Consider the following 20,669-nt stretch of genomic DNA (forward strand, 5'->3'; position numbering starts at 1 on the left):
AAATGACTTATTTTTCAAACTTTTGAGATGGGCAACGTTGACGGCTTATTTCCCCATGATATTTTCTTTCTATCAAAATTTTATCCGCGAATCATAAAAATATAGACAATTTGCTACAAAACCACGTTTAAGCATGTGCTAAAATGTGAAATTTAATATTCGGCAATTTTGGCCGCTACTTTATATGGAGCCCTTCTTATGTGGCATTGAATCCAAACGCTGTACGGTGCGATTCAGGTTGCAATAATAATCCAACGGAACGAACGACTGAGGAGCACGAAAGCCAAGCAGTGAAATAATGTTCGGTGAGTCGATTTCTCCGTTCAACACCGTGGCGACAAGTACAGCTTGCTGGATTTTTCTGCGCCGTTCTAAAGTATCTAGACCGATAAGACGACATCATTCATGATACAAAGGAATATTCACCACGCCATGAGAGATCACGTAGTTTACAAATAAATCTACACGAATAAATCTCTTCTGTACTCGTTCAATTCTCAATGTACAGGCTACTTGATAAGGAGTCCAGATCAGACACGCGTTTTCCAAAAGTGGTCTCACTAGGGAACAATACAGGGCCTTTGAATAGTACGGATCCTTCAAGTCCCGTCCAATGTCTGTTATAAAACCGAGCTGCCGGTATGCTTTTGAAATTAGATTCGAACGATTCTGATTAAAACATAACATGGTATCGAGAACAACGCCCAGGCCGTTGACATTTTCAATTCTCTTAAATACTTGGCAATGTTGTATTTGAACAATATAGGGCTGACAGTTCGATGGAAGGTTATAATCTGACACTAAACGTGCTAAACAGTGAGCCAGTTCTTGCGACAACAATAAACGAAAGTGTCAATCAGCTTTTTGCTAGTTTCGGCAATCTTCTATGGATCGAACAGCGAGGTATAATTTCAAAAGTAAAGCAACGTCATTAAAATATAACGAGAAAAGTAATGGGCCCATATTGCTGCCTTGTGGTACCCCCGAACTGTTTGTAAATGGGGAGAAGAGACAGGAATTGAGCTACACGTGTAGCGTACGAACACTTAAATAAGAATATAACCACTCAATTGTATGGCCACTCAGTGTTGGATACGCCAAGACTGGAAAATTTACGTAAAAGTATGATCTATGCGGTCAAACCCGGCCTTGAAGTAAATTACAGCTACTAGAGCCTTCTGCTCTAAATGCGAGTTGCAAGTCGATTTGAAATCCAGAAGATTCGTACAAATAGATCGAGCTGGCATAAATCCGTCCTGATCGAAGGAAAAGTAGCTATTCATATGATGTGTATCAATGTTTTAAAGCATAATTTCGGCACAAACTAAATCGAAACATTGTTCTTCTATTCAACATCAACATTGAGGTTTTATTTGTGTTGTTCTCCTGTTAGCAGTCTGTTCCTCCCGGAAACAATCCTGTAACAAAAACTATATGTACTTCTGTTCGTATCACCTTACATTACATGCGGTTGGTCATCTTATTGTTACTGTTATTGCCATTAATTGATGAAACTAAAACTATATGAAAGTATTCCAATAAGAATACACAAATTATTGGACGGTACAAAAGCGAAATTATGCCTGTGATGCAAAATGAGGTATCATTCATTAGTACAGCGGCGAGAGTGTATGGAAAAATTCAAGCTCATCTCGAAACTTTATTCTGATTATCTTGTATTGATAGTCTCTCCATTTGGATTGGAATATTTACAAACTACAATTGAATGACAAATACGAACGTTCGGTGTACTTTTCCAGTAAAATCAAGTTTCAAATCAATTTCAGGCAAAACGGAATCCGGTCTTCTCTGTAGTAAAAGTGCAGTACGTCCGTATTTGATACGGTGGCCTTGCAATCATAGTGATTAGACTATTTTGACGTGCACAACTGTAATAGTGCCACATGATTATCGTTTCATCGTCTGTCTACGGAATGTAAGCGGAACACTTTCTGTTATTCTTAGTACTGCTGCCTGAGAACTTGATCGTCATAACGATTTGATTACTGCTCATAATTGTTCCATCAGTTTAATTACTACTACCTATTTATCACCAGCAATTTTCCATGCTGTTTCCATCCCCGTTCAAGGCTTTTTCTCGATCGCATATGATCAGTTTGTTATTTTGAAAACACGTCTCCCGAATAATCTAATATACTGAATGTTAAAATAAACTCTATTTTATTCTATTGCTTATCTAGCTTATATACAACATAGAATGAACGTTTCCGCTTACGCCGAAAGCACAAGCTAAGACACTTTAGTTCGACTAATGCACATAGTACGGAATGATTCCTGGCTTGAACCTTTTCTCGCAAGCGAGCAAAAGCACATGAAACCTTACAAATGCTAGTTATGTTATGCTACAATATCTTAATACTATCCTTGGCCGCAAATGTCGCCATGGTTACGCAGCTTTCGCAATGCTTTGAAAAGCTTTAAATAGAGCGCTTTCTCTAAAGTTCCGCATATATAGAAACAGTCTGAACTCGCAGAACAGGTCTACAATATTACTCTTATTTTAAAATATAACTATGATCTCTAATCGTTTAAATAATTACTATTCGATGCAATGCAGCTAGAGCTCACTGTGAAATTGTCGTAAATTGCAAATATGACTAACATTTTTGTAATTGTTTCGAATCCTCCTTCAGACCGCCAAAATCGGATGATGATCGGAATTTTACATAGCAGTCTCCAGGGGTTGCGAATAGCTGCGACTGTCCGAGCTGAGCATGCTCGGCATAGGCGGTAGCGCTTCGTCAAAGTTAGTTTCCAGCAGAGCTTCCGATTTGGACCTGGCGTAGCTGGCCCTCGGAGGTGAAGCCGGAATCGGTGGTGGCTGAGAGCGCGCCGCTTCCTGAGGTTCACTGGACGCTTCGTAAACAGTTCGCGGCCGCCGGCTGCCATTGCTATCGACACGCGGTGGCGGAATGATGGATTCTCGTTCTCTCCCGGGCGTGGCGTACTTTTTGACAGCTTTCATGTACGACGCCGGTCGACGAATATCTCTGGCATCACTGCTGGGAGGTGGCAGGTCAAATGCGTTCGGATTACGTACTTGGACCGTCGGTTGTTGGTACTCGTGTGGAGGGTTGAAATTTTGACGATCTTTTTCCGGATCGTATGACGGTGGAGTTGAACCATTGACCGGATGCTCCGGTGTCAATGGTAGGAAGCTGCTATGGCCATTAGTTGGTGGCAGTGGAGCATACTCTGGCAGGCGATTTTTCAGTTCATTTAGGAATGATAGGTTGTCACCCTTTACTCTAATAGGAAGTGTGCTTGAATTGCCATAGAAATCAGATCCTCCATCGTCGTTGTCCCCTGGATGGTGAATGATGGGAGTATCTTCGTTGATGACCGTACTGATTGAGTTATTCCGTGTTACACCGGAATAAGTGGTCGAGGTATCCCGAAAGCCTTCATTGCGGAATGCTAACTCAAACGCTGTGCTACCATGGGAGCTATACTCGGGCAGTCCGTACACTTTGGTCCTAGTAGGACTGTTACCATTCGAATGCTGCATAAAATCCGGTCCTCCGTTGGCTGTTCCGTCGCTGTATCCCAACTGACTCTTCAGCTGTTCGGTGTACTCGTTGTTGTACGATTGATTGTGCTTATCATACGTGTCATAGTTGGTTTCCGAGCTCAGCACGCTTTTATCCACGGATTCAATCGATCCATTAGAGGCCATTTTCTTGTAGTCTGTTGTACCGGTGGTGACTGATTTGAGCGTATCTGTCGAACGGGAAACAACCTGGGGGGTAAAATATTGGAACTCGTGAGTTCTATTGCTTGCAATAGTGGTTTTATTGAAACTTGAAAACAAATCTGAAGACACAATAATTGGTGCTTAAGTTTAACAGTGCACTTACTAATTTTATACATCCGTGGGCTAGTGCAATCGGAAATAAAATAAAAGGATGAGTATGTGCTTTAAAGTTCATTTTGTTTTGTGATGGTGATAGATTATTTTAAATCATATAGTCATAGATTATTTTGATCACAGAACAAAAGTTCTTGCCTTGTTGATTTTGTTTTTGTGTTATTTTAATACCCAATAATATAATTACTTAAACCAAAAGGATGGAACAATTCCAGAATTGGGAGAAGAATTTAGAGTATACAATAGGAAAAAGGTTTCAGAGAACGACAGTATCCCGGTCAAGAAGGCACATGAAGTGTTCTACTGTGTAAATTATTTTGATTTGAGACCGCTGAAACCTCTTGTCTGTGAATACCAAGCTGGTTTTCGAGGGGTTTGCCCCACGATGGACCAAATGTTTACCCCGCGGCAACTTCTAGGTTAGTTCTGGGCGTACAACTTGCAAACGCATAATGTGTTTGTAGATTTCAAGGTGCCGAAATGAGCTGTGACAGATATTGCTTGAACAAGGTTTTCATACGAAAGTAATTTAGCTGATTCGAACCGCGCTGAATGAATCCAAATCAATCGTGACATTGGATGGAATGAAGTAAGAAGATTCACTCTCAAACCTGTTATTCAATATTGATTTGCAAGGTATCGTGCAAGAGGTGAGCGTACAAATCAACGGTATTACCACTGACGAACTGACATGACACAGAAGAAAATCCTTTAAAAACCATCGTCTTACACATTTTGCTTGCACACTAGCACCCTCTGTTATGCATGTCGCGGAGTAGCTTGCATTTGCACGATTTTATGCTGTAGGGCTTTTACATTTGTATGGTTTTATACTGAAATCTCGAAGCAACACTCGCGCGCCGCGGTGTGGTCATGTTGCGAAACATGCTTTTTTGAAAAATGAGTGGTTTTTTATTGGACGATGGAATTTACACGAGTGTCTCGTCTGTTTGTCTGTGGTATTACCATCATGCAATCTCACTTGCTTGTTGCGTTGTTGCTATGTTGCGCATGAAACTTAAATCATCGGGTTCGACATAATAATAATATTTTCGAATTTCGCTAGGTTGAGGTGTTTACAGTTAAATAAGCAAAATAGGTGCACTGAGTGCAGGACAGCCATGCCTCTATGAGCATGAAACTTGGACATGGTTCGAAGAAACCCACGAGCACTCGAAGTTTTCGAAGTAGGGTAGATGTACCAAATATGGTGGAGATATGTCATCTATTAAGACAAATATACGTATTAAGACAAATTATGACTCAAAACGTGTAATACCTATAAGTATTCCAGTACTTTGGGATCAGTAGAAAAGAAATCAGGATTCAATTTTGATGATTTTTTGATAAAAGGTATCAAAAAACTGATTTGAAAATATCATTGCAATGTACCCATTATAGTAGTAGTGTTTCTGGCATTTCGTTATATGTGAACCAATTGTGGTAGTATACCACAATGGAACACCGAAGACTGATTAATTAATCAATTAATCTAAGTCGATTAATAATTTAAAATAGATGAAAATGAGTAATGAAAAATACATCATTTTAATTTTATTATTAAAAATAATTAGACACGGTTCCTAGGTTACATAACGCATCTAAGGAGAAGAGAACAGTATCTATTAGCATTGCGGCATGGAAAAATCTTTCGGACGAGCATTATCTAGGGCAAGAAAAAGTCAGAAATATCAAAATTGTATTAAATACGTAATTGTTGCCTCATATGGGATTCGAATATGACTTTGTTATCTGGCCTCGTCCATTATTTACTTAGCCTATATTTTTGAGATTTTAGATGGATGCTGTATTCTTGCTTTTTGTTGTAAATCGCAAATAAATTCATTCTCTGACATGCTGTCCAATTCTGTCTGTTGAATCAGTTCTATTCTAACGCTACCTGTTGAATTTTATAAGTAAAAATTGAATCCAATCCAACTAGAGGTTAATTATGCCTTTCTCATATCTTGACTGGTGGGCATGAAGCGCAAATTGTGATTGTAGCAATATGAGAATAAAAACTTACGTTTTAGCAATACAGTCATATTAAATACCAATAACCATGAATAATTACCATGAATAATTAATTATTACTGGAACAAAGAGTGGCCAGGATCAGGCTTGGCACATTCTCTTCCATTTTACTCTCTGCTAATCAAGAGCATAACTTTTTCATATTCTGCTTGACTGAGGCACTATAATCAAAAAAGACAAAGTCGACGGAATGAACATGTTAAGGCTGGGTGGGATACTACTAGGTTTAGAGCATGGGATATTTCAAAGTCCCATGTTATCGTTTAATGACGGGGGTACGTACGAAAATCTAAAACGAATACAACGAATAATTGGAAATTACGTGATAGTAAAAAAAATTAAAGATGATTTTAAAGCATTAGGGTAGATGCTCCAGTAGTTGTGGTAGTACCAGTAGTGGTGGAAACTCGAAATATATCATAATTTTGGCGGATTTCGAAATAGTTTCCGTTTTCTATTGTTAAATATATATTTGTTAACAGTTTTACCTAAGATACACAGTTAAAATTCAAGATGTTGGTGCAAAAATTACAAATTCCTTTTCAGCAGTCCAATAGAGTGCAATTGCTTAAGAAATTCCTAACAATCCATAGCATTTTAACAAGCCTACGTTGTTATCCACCTGCTGCCATGCTCATTGCAAGCGTTGCTAAGGCGGTAAACAACATTCCACTATTATAGGCAAATTTTCCACTATTATAGGAACATTACCACTACTTTAGGAGCACATACTAATGTCAGGAAAAGCAATATTTTAGATATATTAACCAGCAGAATGGTATAATTTTGGTATGTATTTAAAGCCAACACTATGGTGCACCATATTATCAGGTAGTTCAATTGGAAACTGATAAATTGAGCGTTCAAATTGTCTTTACACACTATCCCCCGACATAATCCCTCCATTACTGGAGCATCTACCCTACAGATTTTATTTTTTAAAACAATTTTAATTTAATTTTAATTAAATTTTATTTTAATTTCTGATTATTGCTTGCTCTTTTTAATTTTAAGTTAGATTTCTTTGTTTTCGGTTCCAGTTTTTTGCGTTCACGTTCCTCAAGTCTAGCTTTTTTGAGTATTTCCCGTTTCAGTTTTGCATCTTCACGTTCCATAGCTCTTCGTTTCTTATGCCGCTCTTTTTCCTCTTTTTCTTCTTCTTTCTTACGAATTGCTTCGAGACGTTCTCCAGCTGTAAGAACGGGTTGGAACTGTGTTGCGTAATTGCGATGTTTTGAACAACGACGAGGCGTGGGTGGTAGCCTCAACACATCAGAAAGTCTGCGTTTGACAAGAGCCTGATCCTTGTTTGTTACTTCTTGCAGCACATTGTCAAACTGAACGGGAGTGTTGTTGACTGTGTTATGCGGAAATGATGGGTTTTTATAAAAGCTAATATTTTGAGATACAAACTTACTTTTGTTATCATCTGAAGCCATACCATTTTCAAAATTATTCAGCTGAGTCACGTTGTCTAGTTCCTGCTGTTTAGCAACAACTTCGTCACTCATCATATCGCATTCATCGTAGTCAGCTGCAAGATGAAATATAAATTTTTAGCAATATGTGCATAATTAAACAAGTTTAGCTAACCAATGCTTTTATTTGCTTTCTTCTGATTATCATCTACTGTTTGAACCAACTCGACCACCTGTGGAAGCTTCGTGTAGCAGGTACCAATATCCTCTTCGTAAACGACTTCACAATTATTGATGTCAATACTCATGGTCGACGAAGATGGCAAAACATGTGCATCGCTAGATTCAATAGTACGCGTTACATTAGAATCGACCTGAACGTCAGATGAAATACGAGTTTCGTTGAATGTTGACTGTTCATGGAAGCTAATGTAAGGACGAATAAACTCTCGGTACAAATAACGAATAATCCGTTCCTCACGTGTAAGCTGGTTGATGTCACCTTCGATTTTAGCTACAGTTTGTGAACCAATCAAGTCGTATGCTTGAACAACTCTGTCGAGACTGATGCTCACGGTATGTTCAGCACCGTAGTTCTGCATGGTGGTACGTTCGGGTTCTCTATTGTTCAATGGTAGAGAAACAGGAAATGAAACGGTTGATTCAGATGTTTCCACAGTTCCTGGCGGTTCAGCTGCTTTAGACGATGCCTTACCAATGCACTTGGTATAATCCAAAGCATTCGGATCAAATGGCTGTAATCCGCACAACCGGAATCCATTCTGGATTGCTTCAGACGTAATTCCCTTTTTAACAGTTTTTTCAAGAACGCTTCCGAAGTGCTGCATTGTAAGTACACATCCTTGGTTCTCAAATCTCCACTCTTCAACTGATCGTTTCCATTGGCTTTTTAAAGGCTTAAATACTGCTACATCGGCAGGTTGAGTGATGTGGGTGGTGTTTGGATACAACGATATCAAAACAATTCCCAGTGATAGGCATACATCCGCTACTTCCAATGCTTTATGGGACGTATGCCCATCAACAAACAGGATTATTGGAAACTGTACACCGAGTCCCACAAGAAACGGGTGAAAAATTTTAACTATGTACTCACGGAAATTATTAGTATCCATCCATCCGCGCTCACTTTGACCCAAACCCCATTGTGAAGGAAAGCTTTGGGCCACTTCTTTTCGGAGTCGTTTCCCCGGGAGAATCACATGTGGGTTTACAACGACACCAGATGCTCCAAAGGTAAACATTACTGTTATATTTTGCTTTCCGGGAGCTTGCTCGATTTCATACACGTTGCGGGAACCTGTACGGGCAATGACCTCCTTTGATTTGGGATGCATATAAAAAGAGGTTTCATCCCCGTTAAAAACCCTAGTTGGGTCGTTTAATATTTCGCGCATTTGATTTGCAGTAAGCCAGTTGTCTACAACCTGGAACCATCCACGAATATCCTTCTCAGTTACCCGACCGCTCGCTAAGGATACCGCTTCTGGTGTGCGGATAGAAAATCCGGGATTGCGGCGCATAAAACCAGCCATCCATTTGCGTCCTGAAAATGAATAACATATTTAGTATGCCTGTATGATGTTTAGAGACTTTTCGGGATCAGTAGAATGATCATGATGAGAATTTTGATTAATCCGAAGTAAGACTGTAATACGCGAGCACCGTTTGCCTCAAACAATTTTCCAACGTGCTCTCTCATGATACCTGCTGGTCCCAAATCGAATTAGTTGCTTATTAATGTATTTACCTGGCCGATTATTCCGGAACGGCGTGATCCGCTCATTTGATGTTAGGTATTCACTCACTTTGAACAAAAGTGCATGTCGGGAAACAGGGAAACCCCGATCCTGCATACCGTTTAACCAGTTCATAATTTGCTGCTCTTCTTGTTTTGAAAGCACAGGGGATGGTCCTGGATTGCACTTTTGTTTCCAATGTCCACTCCTCCTGTAAACGATAGTGGACATCGGAATCCCAAACTGTTTGCAACCTGCGTAAACCGTCATCCCGGAATCGATGGCCTCGATACAACGAGCAATATCTTCTTCGGAGTAATGTTTGCGGGAAATTTGCTTTAGCTGTGGAGCCATACTGTAGAATGTAAATCAAATATTGTGATTATAGGTATTTAGGTAATATGCGGCTTATTTTTGTTCATACCTGATATTTTTTTGACGGCAAAAGCTAATAAAACAAGTTAGTTTTTAATCACACACCGTGAAGAATGCACTACTACCAAAAGTGACAACAACGAGAAAGACAGATTTCGTATGGTACGACGATAGGGCATCGCCTACTACGATGATTGGCGCGCCGTTGTGAAATTTTACCAACCATGGTAATACATAAAATCAATTATTCTTGGTTAAAATCGTGTTAATTTTTCTTTGACTACGTTAAGAAAGTAGTAATTAATTCCCCCATGCGGGTTTATTTTCCGAAAATATAGTTTATACATCAAAAATGTCTTAATTACGATTACGTGTACCTTAGCGAATCGCTAAGAAACAAGCATCACAGTGACATGAAATTTTTAAACTATGTTTTTTCACATAAAGAACAAGTCCACCCTAAAAGTAATCCGATCAATTGGTGCAGTAGAGTTTGTTCATGTCTAAAAATATATTTAGGAATTAAGAACAGCATGTTATCTATGTTAAAAAACCAATAGGCTCTCTTGTATTACCATGATTGGTGCTATAACTATATTTGGCACTTCTACCCTACCCGTTTTGGCGACGTGCAATAGAATGATGTATTAATGTGAACTCTGTATACAGCAAGTGGGCTAAAATCGGACAGATACATTGGGAAGGAAATCCGGTATGAACGAGAGAAAGAGGAACGTAGTGAGCGAGGTGGTAAGACCAGGCAGAGCAAGATTCGCGAGTTCGATTAGTTTTTGAGTTACGCAAAAATTTCTGTTTTATTTGTATGAGAGTCCTTATCCCCCAACCACAGGGGTGAGGGGTCTCAAACCATTACACATAGGAGTATTTGAGCCGAAAAGTTGGTCAAAAGTATTGTTAATCATTTTTATTAGAGTAAACAAGCGGCAATGAGTGAAAAATAGTATCATTAGTTTGTAGTATGAAGTAGACTACACACCTGTCTTAGAGAGAGTGGTGTGTGAAGAGTTGGAGAGAGAGAGAGAGAGAGAGAGAGAGAGAGAATGAGAGAGAGAGAAAGGAGAGAAAGAGAGAGGTGACTTAAGCACTTGGCTTCGTTTTCCTGTGCATGTTCGCGGTCCATTATTGAATCCCTTCGAAGGTGACCCTCCGGAAATTATCATAGGAAAACCTAATCCAGATCCAGCAGGTAATTATTCTTCTTACAAAACAGGTCTTTTGACTGATAACACGCTTATCGAATGAATTGCGTAATGAAGAAACTCAAAGCATGTGCAAATTTGATAGACATTAAAGAAATTTGGCGAATTTCTCTTTCAATACCTAAAATTTCTTGTTCAATTACTTTATAGAGCATTCCTCTGGTGTCTCACAAACACAATGACATAAAATTTATCTTTCAAATGCTTGAAATTTCATGATAGTATAATTTATCATAAGAAAAATGCTGCGAAATTGAATATTTCATCATTTAGTAAAATGTTTTCATTTCATAAAATTGCAAAAAGTTGCAAAAATTTCACTCACAGCGCTCTTCCTGGAATTCTAAGCTATCAAATAGCATCAAAGATTATGATGAGAAAAGGTGAGAACATGAACAAATATCACTTTAAAGTAGCAACATATTTGTGCTAATTTGCTATAATAAAAACTGCTCGCTTGTTATCATTATATTCATTGAAATCTAAAGTCTATATCAAAAAATAATTGTAAAATCTTTGAGTTTTGAAAGCCTTTTTACGGCTGGTCGATAGGATATATATAGCCTTAGAAATGTGAAAGGCAACATCCTTACCTACGTGAGCAAAAATATATGGCCCATTTTTACTCGAAGTTTGACAGCTCTATGCAAGATGTAAACAAGACAATTGGTTTCAAAATTAACGTTACATTGTGTGATAGGTATCTGGGAAGACAGCGAGGTTTAATTGAAGGGGATTAAACGAGTTTCAACTTTCCCCATTTTGACCAGCTTTTTGGTCCAAATACTCCTCTGTGCATTATAAAAAAAATTCCTGCGTCCAAAACCCCCCACATGCCAAATTTTGTTCCATTTGCTAGATTAGTTCTCGAATTATGAGGAAATTTGTATTTCATTTGTATAGGACCCCTCCCTCCTAAAGTGGAGAGGGGTCCTAATTCACCATAGAAAAAATTCTTGCCTCCAAAAATCTTCACATGCCAAATTTGGTTCCATTTGTTTGATTAGTTCTCGAGTTATGAGGAAATTTGTATTTAATTTGTATGGAAGCCCCCCCTCTTAGTGAGGGGAGGGGTCTCTAACCATCATAAGAACCTTCCCTGGCCCCAAAAACCTCAACATGCAAACTTTCACACCGATTGGTTCAGTAGTTTTCGATTCTTTAAGGAACATCCCGACAGACAGACAGAAATCCATTTGTATAGGTATAGATTTAACTTGAACTCTTCCTGAGTTATGGTGGTCCCAAAACCCATAGTTTTTGCCTCAAGTTCTTTTCAAAATAAATCATGTAGTTTGAATGTTTTGATTTTTTTGCTTTCGAGATATTATATGGATGAATGAAATGGAGACGTTTCTTAATTCCTAGCAATTCAGGCTTGAGGCCTCAGCGCTACCAACTTATATACAAAATTAGGCGTTAAAGAGACCAAATGTAAAGTAAAACTTTTTTGGAACTTAAACAGTACATAAACTCAGCTGATAAATTGTGAGAAAATACGTTTAACACTTACATAATTGCGTCTCCTTATTGATCCCTGCGGATCAATGCTGTTCAAACTGCGCATACTCTGCCGAATGCTGTTTCTTCGTTGCAATCGTTGCGACTGCCGATAGCGTGACTTATAGATCCAACAGATGCAAATGCACAACAGTAGAGCGAATACCAAAATCAGTGCCGTAAGCATAGCGACCGCTACTGCATCCGCTTTCCAGAATAGAGGATCAATTTGAACCTAAAAAATATCGCAAGTTCTTAAGCTGTTACTCAAACATAAGAGACTTAGTTACCTTCGGGTCAATTTCACACAAAAATGCGTGCCGTTGGTGGCATTCTTCGATTTCCACATTGCGATAGATAATCGACGTACACCGATCGATGTAGTTCGGATCCTGGATCCATACTTTTTCCGCCGACCGCAGATAGCGGGACTGCTGCTCGAGGAAGAACCACAGCGGGGTAAGATCACCATGAACGAACGGCAGTGAAGCGTTGTCCGAGCGGCAAAATTCTCGCGCCTCCCGGAAGCTCATCGGAGCGCCAACGTACATGTAGCAGGTGTCGATCAGCAGTGTCCAGCCCGGAGGACACTTCCCGTCCAGCACGGTTAGGTTGTTCATATGTAGCGGTAGGTATTGGACCTCCAGCAGCTGGGGATCGTCGAAGCGATCCCGAATACGGGACCCGACGGCCAGCGTTCCATTGTAACTCCAGTAGTTTAGCTTTGCGTCGATTTTGGTCTTCCAAACGTCCAACGTGCTGGTGGGAAATATCAAGTGTGTGTTAGTTTTCTATGGATATGGGGTCTATCAGATACGGGGTATTCCAAATGCAAATTTATATTGAAGAATTTTACATTGAACGTTTAAATACAAAATATACAACAGAGTAAAGAATTTGAACTAGGTACCTACCTATTCCAGTATTGGAATTCAAATCTGCTCAGGGCGGAGTGATGCAGAAGAGTTAGTTGATATATATGTGAAATAGAGTAAATAAAGCATGCAAATTTTGAGTGGCTTTTAAATAGGTTTCTACACTATCATTGAATACTTTGAAATTTAAATTCTACGTCTATTTAAAGCTAAGTACAATTTAGAACTATTTTTTAATATTATTCCTTTGATAGTGTATAATTCTACATTATTACAACGCCTTTTAGAACCCAAATGTATCGAAGCTAGGGAATGTAACATTCTCTTAAAACAATAATATACCATTCGATAGTGAAAATTAAACAAATCTAAGATTTTTTTAAATTGAATTTTAAAATTAGAACAGTTGTTGGAAAGTAAACAAACAAACTTACATGGAACGATTCACAGTAATCATTTCGTAGTCGTTGTCCGGATTAGCAAAGATGTTATCCACGTAATGTTGCCCGGCCGTTCCAGCTACAATTGTCGCTCTTCCACTCCAGTCTGTTGCCACGTTACTGAAATAGAATTTTCAATTACCAAATCTTTCATTTTCGAACCCAAAAAAAATCTTACTCATAGAATCCATTGTGCGACGTAGTTTGGTAAATCGGTAACCGTACCCTATCGAACCCGGACACCTCTATGATTCGACCACCCTTGTTACTGTGCACGTAGTTGAAGCTAAAATTGGATACGACTTGACGGAGCACTGCTACATCCCGGAAGGCAGCGTCGTTTTGCGTGATGTAATTGTTGTGCACCGTTACCTCCTGATAGGGAGAAGACTGACGACCCTCGACGTACAGCGCAGGTCGATTGCGGTTCCTTACGAACAGGTTGTTGTGAATCCATCCACGCAACGATGTTGCAGAGCCTCGCGAATCAGCCCGTATCGATAAACCTCCCTGATTTTCCTGAACAAGATTATTCTACAATATAAGTGTAAAACCATTAAAACATTACTTCTTTCCAAAACATATTCATGAAAACATACTCGGAAGTATAACGACTGCATATTCTGAACATCTGCCCTTATGGTAGCCTCACACGAAGAGAAGTTTCCATACAACTGACGACAATTTCTGACGAATCGATTTCGTTCCATGGTCAAAGTCGGAGAAACTTCACCAACAGTAACGTAGTGCACTCCGCCTCCAACACATTCCTGAATATCCGAGTTAGATATATTATGCTGCGCATCACGATCTGCAAAACCACAAAGCATACCTTATTAAGAGTGAAATTTCAAAAGAGAATTAGAGTCCTTACTAAAGCCAATGGCGGAAATAGGCAGCGTGACAACCTCAGCTATGAATCCGTGACGTGACGGAGCTCCACTGGCGATCAGTCGAACACTCAATGCAGGCTCTTCCGTTTTAAACAATCGCTTCTGGTTCAAGGAATCCGCATCAACAACGCCAATTACTTTCGCTGAGATATTGTAGATATCACCGTCCATCAGTTGTATCATATCCCTGCGTCCGTATTCCTTCGAGTGATTGAACAAATTCGATTGCAACAGACGAAAACCTAGTGGTTTAACTCGGTACGCACTTTTGAAGATTTTGACACAATTGACAGGGTTGTTGTCATATTTGTAGTATACTAGAACCCGTTCCTCAAGAGTGATCTCCTTATTGGTATCACAGATATCAATCATCGAGAACAAATTATACGGAAGATCCAGATCCTTCAACGGACTGTAACTGGATTCGTCACTCTCCCGTCCTTCTCCTGTCAAAGAAATCGCATTGATTCCTTGTCCCAGAGCTCTGTAGATGTTCAAGAAGTTCAAATGAATCGTATCACTTGGCGAAACCAAGTTCACAGCGTGATGAGCACTATTTCGAATTGATACGAAACTGATGCTGGGATTCTTCGCTATAGTCTGAACTGAGGGGGATTTCTCCCCATGCAGCATTCCAGCTCGTTCGATACGAACAAACTCCATAATACTCTCGATCCGTCTGGAGTTTGAATGAGTGATGGCATCATGAATCCTGTGCTCGTACATACTGGCTTCAAAATCGGGGTTAGCAAATCGAACTCCGCCCCAGTAGTTTCTCTCCTCCGGCTCCCCGTTGCAACTGATGAACACGAAGTCCGAAAACCATTGACACTCGTGACGCCTACCGTACAACTGACCGTTCAACCGCTCCGGACATTCTTCCAAACGCAGCTCATCGCCATGGCATTCCATTGGTTCCACCCAAGTCCAAATTCGTGTCAGTGAGTTCGTGTGGAATTCGATCCTGCGATCATGTCCTATAAAGATGTCTAGTGGATCATATCCAAGCTCTCGGCACACAACTTGAGCGTTACGCTCAGTAAATCGACGATCACAAATAGGAATCCACTGTAACGTAGTGTGATTGTAATACTCCAAGAATCCTTCCCGGATTTTTTCATTCTCTTGGTCACTTCCCGAGCAATTCCTATTGGTACACAGACGGATAGAATCATAGTTGACCATATTTTCCATGGATCTTTCCACGCGATTTATTTGCTCCAACGCATTTTCAATAGGCTTCATCACAATTTCTCCATCGCGAGTGCCTCGAGCGATCAATGTTCCCAAAGCTAGAATTCCAACATTCGGAGCAAACTCCATAACAACTCCCGGGTAAATATTCATCGTAACTCCAGGCATAATGGTGATATCCGCCTTGATCACATACGGTTGCTCCCTTCGGTAGATCGAAATATCCTCCAAAATTCTCCCGCCAAGATTATCCAGATCGACAGTTCTGTTCTTCGAGATGGTCACCGACTCACTTCCGTAGATATTGTCCTCAATCAAATACGGCCTATACTGTGCCTCCGCATGATTATTCCAATCATCAAAGTCGAAAATTCGTGCTTTGATGTACTCTTCATCCTGTGATCCCCACCAATTTTCCCGAACATCAACGAAACTATTCAATCTAGCCGATTTGATACCAGCAATTAAATCATAATCCTGTTGGTTGTTGAAAATCACATTTCGGTAGATCTTAACCTTTTGAATACCTCCAAAACCAATCACACAGGTCGGATCCTTGGCATTGCCCCGATCTCCCCGAATGAAGTTCCTCATTTCCGACCGGGTTGAAATCACTTTCTCATTGCCTTCGATGTGATTGAAGGCAAAGATTGCCGGAATTTCACCGAGGATCTCACTCTGACTGTCCGATCTGAATTCCACCAGATACTTTCCGGAATTTTTCACAATCCGGTTGTTATCAATTCGTAGCTTCTTCTCCATACCTTTCAAGCCAATCAATCCGTGAGCGCAAACATTATCCATAAAAATGTTCGAAGAAATATTAACCCCAGCGTAGTGTCCATCTATCACTATTCCGAAACGCCGATTTCTAACCCAAGTATCGTTTCCAAGGAACACCGAATGGGTGAAATTCTCGTTATACTGCCACACATACGGCAAGCTCAGCTCCAACCCGCCGAAAGAGTTACTCTCAATGGTCGTATCCTGCAGCACATAGTGGAACAAATTATTGGACGATCGAAGATCCCTCGAAAACTGTCGTATCCCTCGTCCATTATCACGAATCATACTGTTGTTAACATGAATCGTTACCTCCGAAATATTGCTCTCGTGCACATCCCAGAACGGCGAGTTAATAAAAATCGCCTCCTGCCGGTTGTGACTGATTTCACAGTTAACCAACTTCATCGATTCATTTGCCTTACGCAGATAGAGTTCGCTCTTTTCGCCAAGGTATCGATTGTAGTAGGTTCCGGTGAGGCCGCGAAAGTTTCGTTGAATTTTTGTTGCCGTAATCTGTAACGTGGGTACCGGACCACGAACGATTCGATTATAGATGTTCTGAACGGGAGCCTGAATAGAACGCAGAACCAGGACTGTACCTCCCAAGGCATTGTGACCGCTTTTGTAGTGAAGAATTGCTCCGTAACTGCTTGTCGTTAGAGGAAATGCTGAAATATCTCGCTTCACCTGCCAAATGTCAGAATTGCTGCTTCCAGCAAGGGAGTCGTAAATCCAAATATTTTCGGTGGATCGGTTTTCAATTGGGTTCAACAGTTGGATACCGATAACATACCCCGGCTGGCATCGGATTGTTATTAGCTTTTCTACTGGTTCTTCGTTTACGGGTTGCGTGATAATGTGTTTGATCTGCCACTGGTCGATGTCGATGTTTTGCGAGTCCCGCGGTAGCATTATTGGACGATAATCCGAATCATCAATGTTAAAATCGGGCACCATGTTGAACCAACTTGTGATCTCTCGCTGCTCCATAGCCGACACTACAGAATCGTGACTGATACCTGACCCTCTATTGTCTTTGATGATGCTTCCGTGCACTTTCAGACCCAGCTGTTTAATACTGATCCCGTTACCTCGGTTGGCCGAAAACTCCGAGTTTTTTATGTTGTTGACAGAGGATCCTGCATAAATATCAGAATAGATGACACCCAAGCCATCTTGAAGATTCTCCACCACTCTTATACTGTCCAAATTGTGACGTGCAAAATCCATCTGCAGTGCCGGTTTGAAGGTATTGGTCATGTAGTCAAACAAGCCAGCCTTTTCGATGGTTATGTACTGAAGGTCCGCTCGTTCCGCTAGCACTCCGAACCGCAAACCAGCCCACGCACCTTCGTAGCACCTGACGCCAACGTCACTCTCATGATTGCAGGAATTTTCAAACTCACCCTGTGACGCTCGTTCTGCACGACAATCGGTTATGTCGATGTCATGCTCAGTGCAGCGTACATTTGAAAGGAGCACATCCTCAGAAGTCCCAGCACCTGGAACTTCTGATCGCTGCAATCTCCAATCCAGTGGATTAAGAGCAAGTCCGAGCTGATGACAAACTAACGCCGCATTAATCATTGTCCACCCGTAGTCACAAACCGTTCCCCAGCGACCTTCAAGGTAGATCTGCAATCTACCCTCATGATCACTGGCACCGCCAACCAAACGTACAGGAACTTTCGGCACTTGCGGTTCGGTAGATTCCAAATCCGTGATGCGTTCCGTTTCAATGTCCATTGCCATATCGGGATCAACCATGATGGCTTCCGTGGTATCATTATCGGTCATGACGGCTTCACGCTTCAGTGTGAATAGAATGTCATCGGGCTTACGACCACGAGCTTCCAGCTTTCCAGTCACCATCATACCTACACTAGGTGCAAAGTTTAGAATCACACCGGAGTTAAGGATCAGTTTTCCACCCGGTCGAACATTAATATCCCGTTCCACGGTATAGCTACCGGAAGGAAGTATTTCCTGACCATCGACTTCTCCACCGATTCGATCGCTACCTTCCTTGTAGAAGAATGGTACAAACTTAGCGTACTGAGCAATGGTTTGCGTCCCGGGATTGGAATGATGCAACAGGTATGGGAAGTATTCAATTTTGGCGAGATCATATCGGTCCTTACGATGAAACAGCCGCTCGTAGATCCTCTCCTCTTCTTGGTATCCCAACCAATTGTAGGTCACGTTCAAAGCCTTACTTTGATCCGAGAGTTGAGATCCAACTTCATACTTTGACTCATAATTTGAGATGATATTGCGGTATACGTCAACGTTGTTGGATGATATCACCACTGGTGCTGCTACACGTGATCTAGGATTTAGACGACCTTCACCACCCAAACCTTCACCTTCGTCTTCAAGAGGACCGAACGTCTCCTGAATTCTGTTACCCTTGACGAAGTTCCTAGTGAACAGTAACCATTGAGTTTTATTGTCCGTATTCGGGGACAATCCTAGAGATACCACGTAAATGCCTTTATTGTACATAAAGTGATTGTGCTGCACCACCAAACGCACTGGAAGATGCCTAAATTCCTCCCACGGTTTGTTCCTTGTTAACAAAGCTCCATATTTACCTTTCAGAAAATGATTGTACTCTATTTTTCCCTCTAAGTTGAGGATCGGACTAATCACGATCCCAATCTTGCTCAAATGCTCGAATGTATTATGGCCAATCTGAAGTCTCAGTCTTCTCTTATCGATCGTATCAAACCAGCACGATTGAATATCTATTGCATTGTTAGTGCTGTCGTTAAACCAATTTCCGGTTATGTTAACCCACGAATCTCCACAGTAGTTACCGTGTAAAATGGAAATCTCCAAATTTTTTACGATATTTGAGTATTCGATCGTGGTGGTTTGGTTGAACTCCAGGAACTCCTGCCGATCTTTGGTGGTTTGGTTCAACCAAACGGCAAATCCATACCCCCTATTCGAACTCACTGAGCTCCGGGAGATGTTCCGATTTCCACCGTAGTAGGTTATGTTGATACCGTCGCCAACATTAAAACTGATCTTCGAGTCGGTCACATTCACATCGCCGGCACCACTGGTGACATGCAGACCTGCTGCGTGCTTATTGTTTGAGATCGTTGAAGCGTGAACGTGAACCTGCGATCGGAGATTATCGATAGCAATACCACGACCTCCGTTGTCAACGATCGTGGCTTGCGTTACGTTGAGATCATACGCTTTCGTAACCCCGGCTGTCACGCGAAAATGTGCTAGCACCTGACTCCTAGGATCTGCTCTAAATTTGATAAACATTTTCTCCTTTGTACTGGTTACACTTTGTGGTCTAGTTGAGTTTCGAATGTTCCAAGATGCCAGCAGGCGATCGTTTTCCGACATTCCATCATAAATTTGAACAACAGCACTTTCATTTCGAGCCATTTCAAAGTAGACAAAATGGAACGTAAGCACATAACCGTACCCGGTCGTTAAAGATTGAGCGCACTGCTTATGGGATAGGGCAAATTGGGACTGCTCAAATGATAAATGCAGCGGATAGATTTGCCATGCCGTAGTCGTAAGAGTGCAAAAGTCAAACACTTTACTGCGGTCCGTTCGCTCGCTCGCTCGTAAATCGTGACCCACGTAGCGAATGCCGTCAGCTCCATTCTCGCTAATAGTCACCCCATCGAGTAACGTAGAACCGTAGCTAGAGTTAACGAATATTCCGAATCCTCTGCTTCTTCGTACAGTTACATCTTTGAAAATAAATGCTGCATCGTGTTTGGTAATGTTAATTCCCGTGAACGAGGAATGATCGATAACCACGTGGTCCAGAATGGGGGGTGTCCCAATAACCGATATAGCAGCTTCAGCGCTGCCACCTCGTCCTGTTCCAGCTCGAATAATCTCGACATTCCTTAGCTCCGATAAAGATATAAAGTCGTACAGTATATGATTGTGCGCAAGCGTTTCCTTGCTCTCAGCGTTCTCGAATCGAATGCCTCGCCAATGGGGAGTTACTTGATCGAACAGGGCCAAGCACTGAACACCAATATCGCTGTGATAGTCACAAACTCCCGATCCAATCTGTCTCGAACTCCAGGCGCACTCAAACAATCCCTTTTCAATTCCTGAGCATCTTGGATCCTCATACAGCAATCTCGGTTCGTAGTTTTGAATGCGATCCATCCAATTCCAGAACCGACCGCCTTTGTAACCCATCTGCCGGCATGTGGTCTCGTAGTCGGCTATTGTCCAACTGAAATAAGATTCACTCATTAGGGTCTTTGCTCCGCTTAAAAAAACACATTAA

At 41.0% G+C, this 20,669-nt stretch overlaps 1 protein-coding gene across 3 annotated transcripts in view; it reads right to left on the minus strand.

Annotated features, from left to right (window-relative positions):
* Positions 1 to 1,359: 1,359 nt before the first annotated feature.
* Positions 1,360 to 20,669, minus strand: part of LOC128744411 (protein bark beetle) — a 63,606-nt gene continuing 44,296 nt past the window's right edge. For all 3 annotated transcript variants that reach the window (XM_053841408.1, XM_053841409.1, XM_053841407.1), the window contains exons 4-11: positions 14,386 to 20,615; positions 14,111 to 14,322; positions 13,690 to 14,045; positions 13,506 to 13,631; positions 13,111 to 13,134; positions 12,487 to 12,955; positions 12,210 to 12,431; positions 1,360 to 3,760 (exon numbers count right to left, since the gene is read on the minus strand). In XM_053841408.1, the coding sequence (XP_053697383.1) occupies positions 2,684 to 3,760; positions 12,210 to 12,431; positions 12,487 to 12,955; positions 13,111 to 13,134; positions 13,506 to 13,631; positions 13,690 to 14,045; positions 14,111 to 14,322; positions 14,386 to 20,615 (8,716 nt within the window). In that variant the 3' untranslated portion in view covers positions 1,360 to 2,683. The remainder of the gene's footprint in view (positions 3,761 to 12,209; positions 12,432 to 12,486; positions 12,956 to 13,110; positions 13,135 to 13,505; positions 13,632 to 13,689; positions 14,046 to 14,110; positions 14,323 to 14,385; positions 20,616 to 20,669) is intronic.

Source organism: Sabethes cyaneus, chromosome 3 (genome assembly GCF_943734655.1).
Source record: "Sabethes cyaneus chromosome 3, idSabCyanKW18_F2, whole genome shotgun sequence".
NCBI lineage: Eukaryota > Metazoa > Arthropoda > Insecta > Diptera > Culicidae > Sabethes > Sabethes cyaneus.